The following is a 16,549-nucleotide window of genomic DNA, read 5'->3' on the forward strand; positions in this document are numbered from 1 at the left end:
GAAATACAAATTAAAAAAACCACTTCATACCCACTTGAAAGGCTATAATTAAAAAACAAAAACAAAAAAAACCACATATACCAAAAAACCAAAACCTAAACAACACAAAACCCCCACATATACTGGCATGCATGTTGAAAACCTGTAACCCTCATACTCTGCTGGTGGGAAAGTAAAATGGTATAAGGGATGTGAAAGAGTTCGGTGATTCCTCAAAAGGTTAAACACATAATTGTTATATGATCCAACAACTGCACTGCTAGATATATATTAAAAGAAATTTAAAAAATTAAGTCCACACAAAAACTTATACAGTATGACGGCTCATGGAAGTACTGTACTATTGACAATAGCTAAAATATGGAGACCATCCAAAGATCCATCAATTGATGAGTGCATCACCAAAAATATCGAATATTCATAAACAATGGATTATCAATCAACCATGAAACGAAGTTCTGATACATACTAGAACATGGATGTACCTTAAATATATGTTAGATAAAGAAACTACACCTCATATACCATACTGTGTGATTGAATTTATTTAAAATACTAAAAACAGGCAAATTAGTACCCAGAATGCTATTTTTTTTCGTTGCAAGAAGGGGAGACAGGGAATGACTCTTTAATAGGCATGGGAGTTTCTTTCTGAATGATGAGAATATTCTGAAAGAAGATAGTGGGATGATGGTACTAGTGATCATACAAACATTCTGAATGTAATATGTCACTGAACTGTATACTTTTAAATGGTTAAAATGGTGAATTTTATATTATATAAACCTTGCCAAAAAGAAAAAGCACGTTAAGAGCACACTGTGTGTCTCTTAATGATTATAGGTAGTACAAAAGTGCTGTGAGCTTTCCACCATCGTATGGACGGAGTTAAGTGTGAAGACAAAAATCATAAACATATCATATTTAAGTACACAGTACGATTTAGAACATTTAAATACAAACATTGTAATTTTGTATTATGAGGAATACTATACATACCTATATATCTAGCTGTATATACTGGTAGAAATGTGTAGATACAGATATATACACATATGTTATACAGTTTTGCTATCTAATTATAATTATATATACATGCACACATACAAATAATTGAGGGAAACATTTTAAGATAAAAGCTCATAGTATAGTAATCTGGAAGAACAAGAACAGAAATGTTGACTAGAATACAAAAGAAAATCTTAAGTCAGGATAAAGGTATGAAAAATAATTAGTACAGTAAGAGGTAGAGAAAAGAGACAGGTATTTGCTAGGTGACAGAACTGAAAGAGGAAATGTACATATCTGGTAGGAAATGTTATAAATGCAAATTACTCTTATGACCGAGGTTGAGAGTTTAACTTGTAGAATACATAAAGTTATATTGAAAGATAATGGGGGTCACCATACTATAAATTGGTGAGTTTCAAAAGAAATCTAAGTGATATCCTAATATATATAAAAAGGGTACTACCCTGACTGAAACAGAGGGTGACCCAGAAGTCAGATGTTCCCTTTGCTTACCCACCTCAAATTTACTTACGAGTTACTCTGCTGACATAATTCTAAACTCCTATAAAAGACTGGAAACTTGTTTTAGACAATAACTAGAGCTGTGTACTTACAGCTGTAGTGAACATGACACAAAATAAGTCTCGATAAAATTTGTGAAAAAAAAGAAATGACATCAAAATGTAACTGAACTTTTAAAATATAAAAATAGAACAAACTTTATTGGTCACTTGAGTAGGATGCTAAGAAGCTGTAATGATTACTTTATAAACATAAAAAGAAAAATAAAACAGTATCTATCCTAGTTTTCATGTAGATATGTACGTTAAGGTTAGTTATCTAATTGATGAGGGACACCTCTATTTATGATGACTAAGTGGCTCTTTCATATCACAAACAGAAAGATACACATTTTATATCTTCCCGAAGGAAATAACATCACCATCTATGAAACAGTATTACCGACTGCAAATGGGGAATAACATACTTGAATCTGCTCAAGCCTCTTAATCATGGTTAAGTATAGCCCATGAGTCAAGTCCAGTCCATTGCCTACATCGCATTCCAGAGATAAGAATGGTTTATATATACTAAATGACTGAAAAAAAAAATCAAAATAGTATTTCATGACAAGTGAAAACAATACGACTTTGAAATTGCAGTGTCCATAAACAGAGCTTTATTGTAACAGAGCCACACCTTATTCATTTATGTATTTTTATGGTTGCTTTCTTGTTGTAACAGTAGAGCTGAGTAGGTGTGACAGACCATACGACCTGCAAACCCAAAAAATACAGGGACAGAGACAAAGAAAATACTGAAAAACAACACCAGAATGCAGTTAGGAAAATCCAGACTGTGGGACATTTTCCAGGGCAAAGTACCTAGCTTCTTTATTGGTAACTGCAGTCAAGCAAACAAAAATGCAAACAAAATAACCTGAACCCTGACTCAGTACACTGAGATTTTTATAAAACTGAAATCATCATTCACCCATAATTTACCTGAACTGTTTCCAAAATCCTCTGGGCACATAGTATTGCAGCCGGGAAGCAGCTAAATGACCAAAGATGACCTGAAGGTGTCTCAAAACACCAATATTGTACTCTTTCCTATCTTCAGTTTTACTTAATGCTGTTTTGTCTTCAAACTGATGAGGGTATCCAAATACATCATCTCGGGGATCCACATTATTCTGAAGGTGAAAAAATATCATCGATGATCTAATTTAACTTTAAAGGTATAGTGAAATAAGTTGAGACAAATACAAATAAATGAAAAATGATTTGTATTATTTTATACTCCAAATATCTAAAGCACTTAACATTCATTTTGTAATATTAGTGCTTACCCTCACGAATTCACAGGAGGGTTACCATTAAAAAAAGCATTAAAAACCATAATATTTTTTGGAGATAGTGTAAGAGACAAAGGTTTAGTTGAGTAGACTAGACCGGAGACAAGTGAGTGCTTTATACAAAAAGCTCTGGGAAAATAAGTTACTTAGCCTTTCTAGGATTCAGTATTTTCTTGTGAGATAACGCATTCTTCACAGATTGTATGAGGTAAATTATGTGACATGATGTGAATTATTAATACTTAGTAAGTATAGAAATTAAGAGTACCTTTGGTAGAAACAGAAGCATAGACAGAGCTCTAAAAGTCTTAATCACTCTACAAAGAATTTAGTTGTTTTACAGAAAACTGAGTATCTTTTTATATTCTTTGCTCTGCATCTGAGGCTTATGGTAGGAAAGTAAATACCCAGTTCCTGCCCTTGAAAAGCCCACAGTGCAGGAAAAGAAACTAGTAAGTAGGCAGATAACCCCCCTATCATGGTGAGACAACATAAAGCACATGGATCAAGCAGCAAAGGTAGATGCATAATTTGAAATTCTAGTATTTTTTTCTGCCTTTCTTTTTTGGAGTATGACTAGTCTTGTATGTATATTTTTAAAAAGACAGATTGATTATTTATTTACTTATGCCCGTATTGGATCTTAGTCGTGTAACGTGGGATCTTTTGTTGTGGTACACGGGCTCTTTGTTGTGGTGCTTGGGCTTCTCTCTAGTTGTGACATGTGGGTTTTCTCTTCTCTAGTTGTGGTGCGCAGACTGCAGGGCACGTGGGGTTAGGTGCCATGCGGCATGTGGGATCTTAGTTCCCTGACCAGGGATTGAACCTGCGTCCCGTGCATTGCAAGGCGGATTCTTTTACCACTGGACCACCTGGGAAGTCCCTCATGTCCATGTTTAACTTGGCATCCTAGTAGTAACATGGGCTACAGAGCTAGGTATTTAAAATTCCAATTTTCTTTCAAACAGTGGTTGTTAATCAAGTATTGGTGTGTGCACCCCATATGGTGATTCTAAGAAAAGTAAACCTACCCAGACCCTAATGCCTCGATGGTGTGATTAATCAGATCTGAGAAGAGTAAAGTTAGGTTTATGTTTCAGAATATCTCTAAGTGATGGACCACTACTTTAGAGCCAATCTAGTCTTGGCAAGAGAAGGAAAGAAACATAGGAATGAGGGAAAAGCATTCACATTTAGAATATTCTGTCTCTTCAATTAATTCCTAGAAACTTAAGTGAATGAAAGAGTGAAAGATTTTAGAAAACCACAGTTTCTGTAAAAACATAACCAAAACTCCTCTGTATTTATGTACTTAAGTGTGGGAAACGGTTGGCCTTGACGGCAGGCTATGGACATGCCAGGCATGCCGCTGCTGCTCGAAGGGACTGTGCCTACTTGTTCCCTTCCTTGTTTCATTCCATGGGAGATAAATCACCAGGGCCCAGAGATCAGAAAGAATGTAAAATAAGATAAGCAAAGCTGTCTCCCCCCTGCACGTGCAGGTTATTTTGGATGATTCTGGGCTTATGGGTTTCCTCCCAGGGAAGTTAACCTTGAAGCCAAGACAGTTTGTAGATGATGTAAACCACCATCTGGCAACCAACCTCCCTTTTTCTAGTCTATATAATCTGCAAGTGTAGCACAATAAAATTTGCCTTGCAACCATCAGTTGTCTTCGTCCTTCTGACCCCAATCGTCGGTGCTACTTCAGTTCCTTACCCCTTCCCTTCTGACCCTGGGCAGTGAAATCCTTTCTCCGGCTGGTCCACGGCACTTAAGAGCTACATTTAAATTACATGTACTCTGACCTGCCACTGAAACCCAGCTTTTCTGTTGCTTTGTGTGTTCTGCACTGGATACTCTTGATAGGGAGCCTGATTATCTACTCTTGTTACCTAATACTATTAATAACACTATGTAGCATTAAAGTAGCAGACAAATTTTGTTTCCTTACCAGAAAAAAACATTATCTGAGAAAAATATTTAAAGTATCCCAAGAATAAGCACAGATTATAAAAATGGTAAATGATACAAGATGTGGAATCAATTAAATGGAATCATTACTTGGAAAAGTTAAAGGATGAAAACCTAATTTCATTACTTTAAATGAAGATATTTATCACTTTATAAACACCAAATTATACATACCATGTCCCACAAGACATGACTACATTAACTGCTGCTTTTAAAAAAACAAACAGAAAACGTGTGACAAAGATTATCACTTGCAGTTTAAAGTCTATTAGATAATGAGTACTATAACGTGCCAGAGACAGTAGCTCAGAGATTTTTGTTCCATCACCAAATGTACTTCAAAAAAATCCTATGAGAAGTACAGTATTCTAAGACAGAAAAACAGTATCTGGTATGAATATCTTGCAACACACAAAAAAATAATTTATACTTAAAACTTACCTCACTGTCTTGCTTCTCATCACCGAACATATCATCATCTGTATCACTACCTGTACCTTCGATTGCAAGAATACTGTTCCTGATGGAAGGAATCATGTATAGCTGCTGGATCACAGAATTCATGTAACAAGTAGCACCAGCATTTTTAAGTCCCACAAATCCTTTTGGTGGGCGGGGTCCAACAGGTGGTAGATATTCCCACTCAGTAAGTGCTTCACAAGCTAAGAGAAGAGAAAAAAGATCCTCATAACATGAAAATAATGATTCTGTCCACTGCCAGCTCTGTTCTACTGACAAACTAAAATCAGCACATTGAAAGAGAGTACACCAAGAGAGTACATTATTTTAATAATATATGCCACTATACAGATCTTTAATATAGAAGTACCGAGTTGCTTTTCTGATAGTCTTCTTAGAGAGACATATAAGATGGTATTATAAATTTCTTGGGGTAACCACTGTCTTTGCTTGAAGTACTTTGAATACACTGTGATCAAAACTTTAAATAAAAACATTACAAATTCACACCCACCAGAATAATTTTTAAAATTAAAAAAATAGGGGCTTCCCTGGTGGCGCAGTGGTTGAGAGTCCGCCTGCTGATGCAGGGGACACGGGTTCGTGCCCTGGTCTGGGAGGATCCCACATGCCGCGGAGCGGCTGGGCCCGTGAGCCATGGCTGCTGGGCCTGCACGTCCGGAGCCTGTGCTTCGCAACGGGAAGGGCCACAACAATGAGAGGCCCACATACCGCAAAAAAAAAAAAATAGGGCTTCCCTGGTGGCACAGTGGTTGAGAGTCTGCCTGCCGATGCAGGGGACATGGGTTCGTGCCCCAGTCTGGGAAGATCCCACATGCCGCGGAGTGGCTGGGCCCATGAGCCATGGCCGCTGAGCCTGCGCGTCCAGAGCCTGTGCTCCGCAACGGGAGAGGCCACAACAGTGAGAGGCCCGTGTACCACAAAAAATAAAAATAAAAAAAATTAAAATTAAAAAATAATAAAAACAGACAATAAAAAGCATTGGGATTCTCCAACATGCTGGTGGGGTATGTAAACTGAAGATGAGACATGCAACATGCAAAAAAGTTTGGCAGTTCTCCATGCAGTTACCATATGATTCAGCAATTTTACTCCAATATATCTATTCAAAAGAAACGAAAAAATATAGCTACACAAAACATGCACATGGATGTTCATAGCAGTGTTCTTCACAATAGTAAAAAAGGTGGGTTAAAAAAAAAACCCACATGTTTATCAGCTTATAAATGGATAAATTAAACTTAGTATATATCTACACAATGTACTATTATTCAGCAACAAAAAGGAACAGGAATACAATTGTGACATATACTACAACATGGATGAACACTGAAAACATTATGCTAAGTTAAAGAAGGGAGTCATGAAAGACTACATATTTTATGACTCTACTTATATGGAATGTCCAGAATAAGCTAATTTATAGGGGAAAAAAACTACTACTGCGTAAGGCTGAGGTGGGAGGGACAGGTAGTGGAAGAAGATTAGAGTGACTGGTAAAGGGCACAAAAATTCTTTGGGGGATAATGAAAATGTTCTGAAATTAGATTAAGTGATGGTTGCAAAACTCCAGAAGTAGACTAAAAACCACTGAAGTTGTATGCTTACATACAAAAAAGTGAACTTTATTGTAGGTAAATTATATCTCAATAAAGTCATTCAAAACAACAACAAAAAGCCATGTGACTTTATATATATAAATTAAAATTTTTTAGTTTTAATTACCTATTTTATATATTAAATTATAAACTAATTAATGATATATTAAAGTGATTTAAGATCACTTAAGGTTCAAGTTATAGTTCCACATCACAAAAACTTTAACTTTTGCATGAATATGTTTCCTTCCTTATAACATATTAAGAGTAAAAACTACTTTGCCTATACCCAGTTTTATAATATTTTCAGGAGCCAATGAGATAGTATATTTGAAAGGTCTGTGAGAACTGTAAATCACTTTATAAGCCTTGCCACCTACCATGTAACCAAAAATAACCTAAACATTAATCACTAACTTGGAGATGGATTACATAAAGTATACTGAACTGCAAATTATAGAGCCAATAACTGAATTACATAGATCTTTATTATGGTGATAGATATATTACTAAATGTAAAACAAATAAAACAAAATGAAGAACACTGTGTGCAGCATATTCCTTTTTACGTTAAAAGGAAAAAAACTAAGCAAAGAGCTATCCATAGGTACAACTTGCATATGCAGACAATCTCTGAACCAGGATTGGGTAAAGTTAATATGTTTAGTATATACCTTCTTTTATATGTGAATAATATAACCATGAAATTCTTAACCTAAGTAAGTTATTTAAAAAAAAGTTTTCAAAAATCTCCTCTCTTTATGTAGATTCCACACTACAAATAAATAAGTTCAGTTAGACACTCCTAAAATGTGCCTGAAAACTTATTTACACTCTAAAAGATGGCATAAGAAAGATAACTTCAGATGTTCTTAAAGGATTAGTATTGGATACTGTATATTACATTGCCATGCCTTGGTTTTCTCTTCAAATTAATTAGATTTTATGATCTTATTTTCTGTTATTTTTACTTACACTCCTCCCTTTTGAGTTTCAGTTCTTACAAGATCTAAAGACAGCTTCCTACTTCATGGGACTGATGTTGGCATTAATTAAGAAAAAAATAAAATGCACGAACACATTATCTTCTCACATTCTGATCTTCAAAACTACAACTTTCTTAAAAGTCAGATCAAAGTATCATTAAGGAACCCTCTAAGTGAGATGCTGAAAATCTTTCCAATACATGTCATGCATTTTAAGTTTTAAGTATAAAAGTCTGTAGCACCAAATCTGGCTTATTACCCTGGAATTTGGATTTTATTTCATATATGATGAAATAAAGCATTTTGCCAAGTTACCTGAATCATCTACAGGAAGACATTTAAATGTACATTTGGAAATTTTTCTGTATAGAGGTTCTATGGTCATAATGGTCTCAATCATATATGATTATAAAAATCATTATACTAATTGCTAAAAAAACCACAAGTTAAACGTTTTCCTAAACCCAAAATTTTAAACACAGAAATATTATTAACCAACAGAAGCAGCTTTCCAAGTTAAAATACTTACTAGTTATTGCTGTGCCTATGTAATACATTTCAGTCAAACAGTCTACTATCTGTTTGAGATTCCTTACACAGCCAACAGCTAATGCTACAAGTAGTTCAAACCCAGCACTAATGGTAGCTGATGAACTACAGACTGGGATAGCCTGCTCAGCTGGTAGTTCTCCACTCCTCATACAATGCAGGTATACTTTGGAGGCAGGAAAGATGAAATCATCAATTAATTCCTAAAGAGTTGAAAAAAAAAAAAAAGATCACATATTCTTAGCAATAATATTTACTTTAGGAAAAAATGTCCCTTGGAAGGAAGTAGTCTTCTAATTATTTGTTTGATACAATTAAATATCTCATTATTTCAAATACAATTTAGGATTTTCAAATCAAATAAAATTTTATTTCAAAAAACTACTGACCATAATTAATAAACATACTCAATTTTCTGAATATTAAGATATTTTAAAAAGCTATTATTTAAGAAAAATATATTCCAAATAAATCTACTCCTCTAATCAAATATGAACTGAAATTAATGCATTTTAAATAAAAATAAAAGACATCAAATGATACTCTTTTCCTTGAATTATAAGACACTTGAAGAAATTTACTTAACAAAGATATGTAAAAAATAAACAGTCTTGTAAGATAGTTTTCACTTTAAAGTTTGATCAAATAAAAATTCAGATTTACTAAGTAGCAAAGTCAATTAACTCTGCTTGTTAACTTGCTGAAACATTTCATCTGAACTTTCTTCCCTGAACTTTGATTAAATTAAACAAACTCTTGAATAAAGGGAGGTACACATTTACTTAAAAATTACTGTAACTGTCACAGATATAAAGGTTTTTATGAGACAAACAATGAAGAAAAAAGGCCAAGATATCTAAATAGTATAGAACTTAATCAGATAGATTTGCTAATAGACATTCAAAAGTTCATGATAACTAGTTTGTCTAAAACTTAGGACTTACTTTAATGAGATTAGCACCTCCTTTCTCACAACCAACATGATACTTTTTCTCAGGCGTTTGAAAGGCCAGCAACTCTTTTGTTACCCCAAGGTGGCCTTCCAAGATCGGCTCTTCAACACCTGTTTCACCTGTGTTTTTAACATTATCCTGTCAAAGGAAAAATATTATAGGCCTAACTTACAGAAAAGGAGGACAAAAAAGATCAGAACAAAACAGAGCTGGAGGAGAGTGATGACTCAGATACAGTATTGCCAAACCTTTTCATTCAGGTAGTTTCTTATTTCTTCTATAGAACTCTATCTCAAACATTAAATGAGAGCAATTTTGCCCAAGAGTACATGTATTGTCTCTTGAGATATTTCTGGTTTTCACAACTTGGAAGAAAGTAGAATTATTAAAGCACAGTCTACTGATCAGAAGCTTGGAGTACTGCTCAACATCCTCTAAGACATAGCACCGCTCCTCAAAACAAGAATACATGGTCCAAAATATTAATGGTGCCAAGGTTGAGAAATTCTAGAAGTAGGTTTTAGGAGAATGCTAATCTAAAGGCCAAAAACTACACATTTCAGAAATGTATTATCATAGAACTCTGTATATATAAAAAGCAAATCATGAAATGTAAATACTAACCTATCAGATACTTATTTTAAAAGTTTTATAGAATCCTTATTAAATATGATTATAATTTGCAAAAAAGTTTAAAAATACTGAATTGGAGGAAAGTGAACATCAGCATTCAAAGTCCCAACTATAAAGTAAGGCATTTATACAAATCTAGTTGTACCTTCTTTCTATGAATCATGAGTTATTTGTTCACCGATGAAAAGTATATATTTTGTTTGTTCTATTACCTCCCAGGGTTTTTTTTTTCCAGCTTAACATAAATACTCAAAACAATAAACCCCCTTTTAATAAGAAAAATAATTTAATAGTAAGGTAATAAATGGCATATTAGGGCTTCCCTGGTGGCGCAGTGGTTGAGAGTCCGCCTGCCGATGCAGGGGACACGGGTTCGTGCCCCTATCCCGGAAGATCCCACATGCCGCGCAGCGGCTGGGCCCGCGAGCCATGGCCGCGGAGCCTGTGTGTCCGGAGCCTGTGCTCCGCAACGGGAGAGGCCACAGCAGTGAGAGGCCCGCGTACAGCAAAAAAAAAAAAAAAAAATGGCATATTATAAAACTTACCCGGGCTTCTCTGGTGGCGCAGTGGTTGAGAGTCCGCCTGCCGATGCAGGGGACATGAGTTTGTGCCCCGGTCCAGGAGGATCCCATGTGCCACGGGGCGGCTGGGCCCATGGGCCATGGCTGCTGGGTCTGCACGTCTGGAGCCTGTGCTCCGCGATGGGAGAGGCCACAGCAGTGAGAGGCCCGCGTACCGCAAAAAAAAAAAAAAAACCCAAAAAACTTACCCTAATTCTCCTGAGCCAATCAATTTCATTGTTGAGAAGAACTTCAGCATTGGGTATATTAATATTACTGTTGAAAGCATAATTAAGAAGATGCCGTAGAAGAGTGAAATAGTCGCCTGAATGTTTACCTCTCTGTCGTGCTGTGCTCTGAAAAAGAATAATTGAAACAATATGAATCCACAAGTCCATGCTCAAATTCATATTAATTTTTAGATTTATTTATTTATTTATTTATGGCTGCGTTGGGTCTTCATTGCTGTGCATGGGCTTTCTTAGTTTCGGTGAGCAGGGTCTACTCTTTGTTGCGGGGTGCGGACTTCTCACTGTAGTGGCTTCTCTTGTTGAGAAGCATGGGCTCTGGGTGCACAAGCTTCAGTAGTTGTGGCACATGGGCTCAGTAGTGGTGGCTCGCGGGCTCTAGAATGCAGGCTCAGTAGTTGTGGCACATGGGCTTAGCCGCTCTCTGGCATGTAGGATCTGCCCGGACCAGGGCTTGAACCTGTGTCCCCTGCATTGGCAGGCAGATTCTTAACCACTATGCCACCAGGGAAGCCCCATATTCATTTTTCAAAAATCTCAGAGAACTGGTAAATTACCTTATACAATGTGGCAATACCTTATACAATGATATTAAAAAGAATAAGATCTTTGATTTCTATTTTTCAAAGAAGGTGGTGTATTTTTCCCTTAAGGATTTATAAAAAACAAAAGAAACCAATCTATAAACAGTAAAGAAAATAATGGGAACATAACCTAATTTTTAAATAAAATCTAAAACCACAGTTTCCTGAATTTTCCTCATTTAAGAATGAATCATACTGATAAGTTCATTAAAAAATGTCTCACCCCCAAAATGGTAAAGAGCAGAGTAATGAAGAAAAGCAGAGGCCTGTGTCCCATGCAACATCTGGTGCACATTAAAAAAAATTGCTCCTGTGCCAACTGACGAACAGTTCTGAAATAAAAACATTTTCTATTTAATGAGTTGTTCTCATGAATAAAAACAACAATAAATTATTCCAACACTGGTTTACCTTTAACAGAGGAGATAAATTAATGGTAAGACTACAAGGTAATCCACCATTAGCAGTTAGTTAGCAACACAGAATAGATACATATGTAAGTTACTTTTCTTAGAGTAAAACCTCACATTATACCTAAATAAGCTGGAAATTACTGAGTTAAAATTTCTTAATAACTGACTTCTCGGAGTCTTTGCAAAGAGCAAACATAGATGAATAAAATATGTCTATATTTGCAGGACACCTTTCAAACCTCTCTTGGAACAATACAGAAATACCCCAACAGATACGATACAAAATGCCATGCAGTAAGCTGTATACATCTTTTGTGGTTTTCCACAGAATTGTTTTCAATGAACAGTGCTTTGTGGCAAACAACTTGTGGAAATTCAATATAGATGAAGCTAAACCCGACAGCTGTCAGACTAGCGGCATTACCTAAGAACTTGGGAACTTCTTAGAAATACAAATTCTTGGGCGCACTCCATGCTTACTAATTCAGAAACTTGGAGAGAGAGGCCTAGCAACCTGCATTTTAATGAAAAATCCCAATGACTCTAATAGAAGTTTGAGGACAACCAGAACATCACATTGTATAATATCATCTATTTGAGAAGTAGAAACAACCCAGTCTCATCTGAATAACCTCGATCTACAAATGTCAACCCACTGACACCTATGCAAAACTGCTTATGCTTAAAACCACACTGTCTGCTTTGCTCAGAGAATGTGCTCTACTGTTATAGCTTTCCCTTACTATTACAAGTAATAAACTAAACTTTGTTTTTTCCATTTCACTGAATAGTGATATCATTAATTTTTGACCTCATTGAACTCTTTCAGTCTTTGTTAATGAGAGTCGCTGACACCGGAACAGAGCCTAACACATGTTTGATGTTAAATGGTGACTGAGTGAGCATTTTGATGGATAAATACCGTATTTCTGTCTTCTTGCTAGGGGATAAAGCTGTGAAATAAATTTGTGGTGCAAATCTGAAGGATTTTAAGTTCTATGTATTAAGCTCCCTCTTGGCCTCACTTTAACTTTTCTACCTTTAATTTTCCAAATTCTCTTTCTTTTACTTTCATTATCTTACTGTCCATATTCATCTTCCTGTGCATGTTTTTTTTTTTTTTTACCTTGTGGAACAAGACAAAGCATAACAAAAACAAACCCAAGATGATCAATTTATAACTCACTTTCAAATATTTTTCCAAACAATGTTACTTGCCTACTAATTCTACTTAAAAATTTAAGAACAAAAATTCAAAAATTCTGCCAAAATCAACCATAATCCTTAAGAAACCACTTTCCTTTGGATTGTTTTTTGGAAAATCATTAGTAACTTTCCTGTCAACAAAAATTTCATATGAGGAGAAACAAAATTAAAAAGCATAAATACTGTGGTATGCGAATGTACTTGTATGCTTTCCATTTATTGTCCAAATTAGTTATCCAAATGTCAAAAATCCAGTTCTCCTGTTCCTCTCCCTTCATTACCCTAGAAAGTTGTATGAGGCTTCATTCACCAACACTGTTTCACAGAAGTATTAATAAGTGATGAAGGAGGAAGAAGAGGAGAAGAAGAAATGATAAATGGCTCTATTAAAGTATATCACAGATTACTGGTTTGACCTCAGTTCACTTAGATTTGCCTAAACATAATAAGCCTACAGTATTTCCGAGGCTTTAAGAGTCCCTCTGACTTACAAAAAAACAGAGATGGGCATTAAAAACTTCCAAAATATTATCTAAGAAGTTCCACACGTATGGTGGCTTTCTTCACAATTTTCTGCAAAGACGACTGCATACTTATAACAAATTTTCAAAGGTGTTTGAGAGTGCATTGCTCAACCTCACTATAAAAATGAGTTACTGCCCAAATTCCTGATACTTAATGATAAAAGCACCCTCTTGAAAGGTTAAGTTAAACATATCACACCTGTATTCTAAACCCTACAATGACTTCCTATTTCACTTAAGTCAGGGTATAAGGAAGCAGCTCTGTGAAATGTAGATATTTAGTGGCATTCACCTCAACTACTAGAGGCCAGTAACATCTTTCCCAATCTCACCTCCAGTTATGAATCACTGACTTAAAGAATAAAATCCAAAGCCTTACAAGGACATATAAAAAAATCCTACATAACTAGACATACTGTTTTGTTCTCTGTCATCTCTAGAAATTCCCTACTCAGCCCCAGTAACAATGACATTCTTCATATTATCTAAGAGGTTAAGAAGATTTGTGCACAGAACTTTTACATATACTAACCCTTCTGTATACCTACAAGATGATTCATTTAGGCTTTCAGTATTTAATTAAAGGTAGCCTAGTTAGTGAAATATTTCCTGATTGTCCTATGCAAAATCAAATCATACCAAATTTTACTTGGAAGTGATTGAGTTGCTTAAAAACAAAACAAAATAAAACAAAACCCCCCCACACCACCACCACCACTAACAAAACAAAAATCTAAGAACTGGGAAGCCAAGTTAGGGCTACTTGAATACTTTAATCAGATTTTACAAAATAGGCTAAAATAAGCTTCTTAAATGAAAATGAATTCTGAAATTAGAAAACAGTACTCAAGAAATTATGCTAGAATGACCAATATGAGAAAAGAATTTTAAAAAGAATAAGTGTATGTATAACTGAATCACTTTACTGTACACTAAGACAACACTGTAAATCAACTATACTCCAATAAAATTAAAGGTATTTAAAAAAAGAAAGAAAAAAAGAATAGACACAAAACTGCAACATAGCCAACTCCAAGTACCTATCTGCACGGAAACATCCAAAAACAAGCAAAAGCTGACAGAATTCTGGAAAACAAAGATTTACTTCAAATAAGCACTCTATCAAGAAAATAACAACTTGAAAGTGATAAGAAAGTTCATGGTGTTCCCCACCACCTGCCCTGCATAATGGAGATCTTAAAAGATGGCAGCCATGTTCCCAATATAAGACCCTGATCCCCTTTTCTGGATAGAGCAAAACAAACCTTATTTGCACACTACTGTGTTCTACTCTATCCAAGGGTCCTAAAAGAACAACATTTATTTCTGTTTCCTCAGAACTCACTCATGGCAGAAAATGGCAGGTGCTGGTCAAAAACACCCTAAGGTGAAAGAAAAACCCAAAGAGCTATTAGGAGCAAAGATTATAGTTGAGACATAAAATAAAAATGAGGCGAAGGAGCAAAAACTAGACAGAGATTTTTAGGAGGAGGAGATTAGGATACTGAAAACCAGTAAAAAAAACACTGAAAAATATAGAAAAATCACACACAGGATAGAATACATACTAAAAGTTATATAATTTTACACTAAGCTTTCACCTTCAGGCTAATACATAGTCTCAGTACAGTCAGAAGTGAATGCTAAAGCAGAATTATAAAGATTTGAGCAAAATGCTACAGAACTGTGCTAACACAGATCCAATCTGCAAAACAGATTTGTTCTGTATTCAGTCAAAACACTGGCAGAACCCAATCTAATTCTCCAATAAACAAGGAGGGGATGAATTTGACTTCCAGTGTTACCACATTATAATATTCAAATATATAGTTTCCAACAACAATAACAAAAACCACAAAGCATATAAAGAAACAGGAAGTATGGCCAATTCAAAACAAAAAATTGACAGAAACTGTCCCTTAGGAAGCCAGACTTTGTAGATGAATATTTTAAAACACTCTTAAAATACGATGCAAGAACTAAAGCACAACAGAAAAATCATGTATGAATACACTGACAATATTTTTAAAAAAGAAATTACAGCAAGACAAATGGAAATTCTGAGTACAAAAAATAAATAACTGAAATTAAAAACTCTACAGAGGTGTTCAACAGCAGATTTGAGCAGGCAAACAATACAGTATTGAACAAATGAAATAATCTAGTACGAGGAGCAGAAACAAAACAAAGAAAAGTGAAAAAACTAAGGGATGTGTGATACACCATTAAGTGAACCAATATAGTAACATGAAAAGTTCCAGAAGGAAACAGACAGAAAGAATATTTGAAGAAATAATGGCCAAACATGTCCCAAATCTGATAGGACATGGGCAACAAAATCTAAACTGTAAAACCTTCAAGAGAGCCATGCAGACACATTACAGTCAAATTGTTAAAAGCCAAAGACAAAACTGTGAAAGCGTAAAGGATGAAGCAATTTGTCACAGAGAAATGCTCTTCAATAAGATTTACAATCAATCAGAAAATCAGGAAAGCAGGAGAATGACAGATATAAAGTGCCAAAGGAAAAAACCATCAACCAAGAAGTTCTATGTAGGGCAAATAATACTTCAAGGATGAAGAAATTTCCAGATAAGAAAAAGTTAAGGGGATTTGTTATTAGATTTGCCCTACAAGGACTGCTAAAGGGGCAGCCTACAAGCTGAAATGAAAAGGACATTAGCTAGTAATTTAAAACAACATGAGGGCTTCCCTGGTGGCACAGTGGTTGAGAGTCCGCCTGCCGATGCAGGGGACACGGGGTTCGTGCCCCGGTCGGGGAGGATTCCACATGCCACGGAGTGGCTGGGCCCGTGAGCCGTGGCCGCTGAGCCTGCGCGTCCAGAGCCTGTGCTCTGCAATGGGTGAGGCCACAAGAGTGAGAGGCCCGTGTACCAAAAACAAAACAAAACAAAAAAACCCAACATGAGGGCTTCCCTGGTGGCGCAGTGGTTGGGAGTCCGCCTGCCGAT

General features: G+C 35.6%; 1 protein-coding gene across 5 annotated transcripts in view; it reads right to left on the reverse strand.

Moving 5' to 3' along the window:
- Positions 1-16,549, reverse strand: part of LOC308608559 (ubiquitin carboxyl-terminal hydrolase 9X-like) — a 134,960-nt gene that overhangs the window by 21,056 nt on the left and 97,355 nt on the right. For all 5 annotated transcript variants that reach the window (XM_081221780.1, XM_081221779.1, XM_081221778.1 and 2 more), the window contains 6 exons: positions 11,658-11,766; positions 10,812-10,958; positions 9,401-9,547; positions 8,437-8,659; positions 5,285-5,505; positions 2,517-2,707 (listed from right to left, as the gene is read on the reverse strand). In XM_081221780.1, the coding sequence (XP_081077906.1) occupies positions 2,517-2,707; positions 5,285-5,505; positions 8,437-8,659; positions 9,401-9,547; positions 10,812-10,958; positions 11,658-11,766 (1,038 nt within the window). The remainder of the gene's footprint in view (positions 1-2,516; positions 2,708-5,284; positions 5,506-8,436; positions 8,660-9,400; positions 9,548-10,811; positions 10,959-11,657; positions 11,767-16,549) is intronic.

Source organism: Mesoplodon bidens, assembly GCF_964165515.1.
Source record: "Mesoplodon bidens genome assembly, chromosome: X".
In the NCBI taxonomy this organism is placed as follows: Eukaryota; Metazoa; Chordata; class Mammalia; order Artiodactyla; family Ziphiidae; genus Mesoplodon; species Mesoplodon bidens.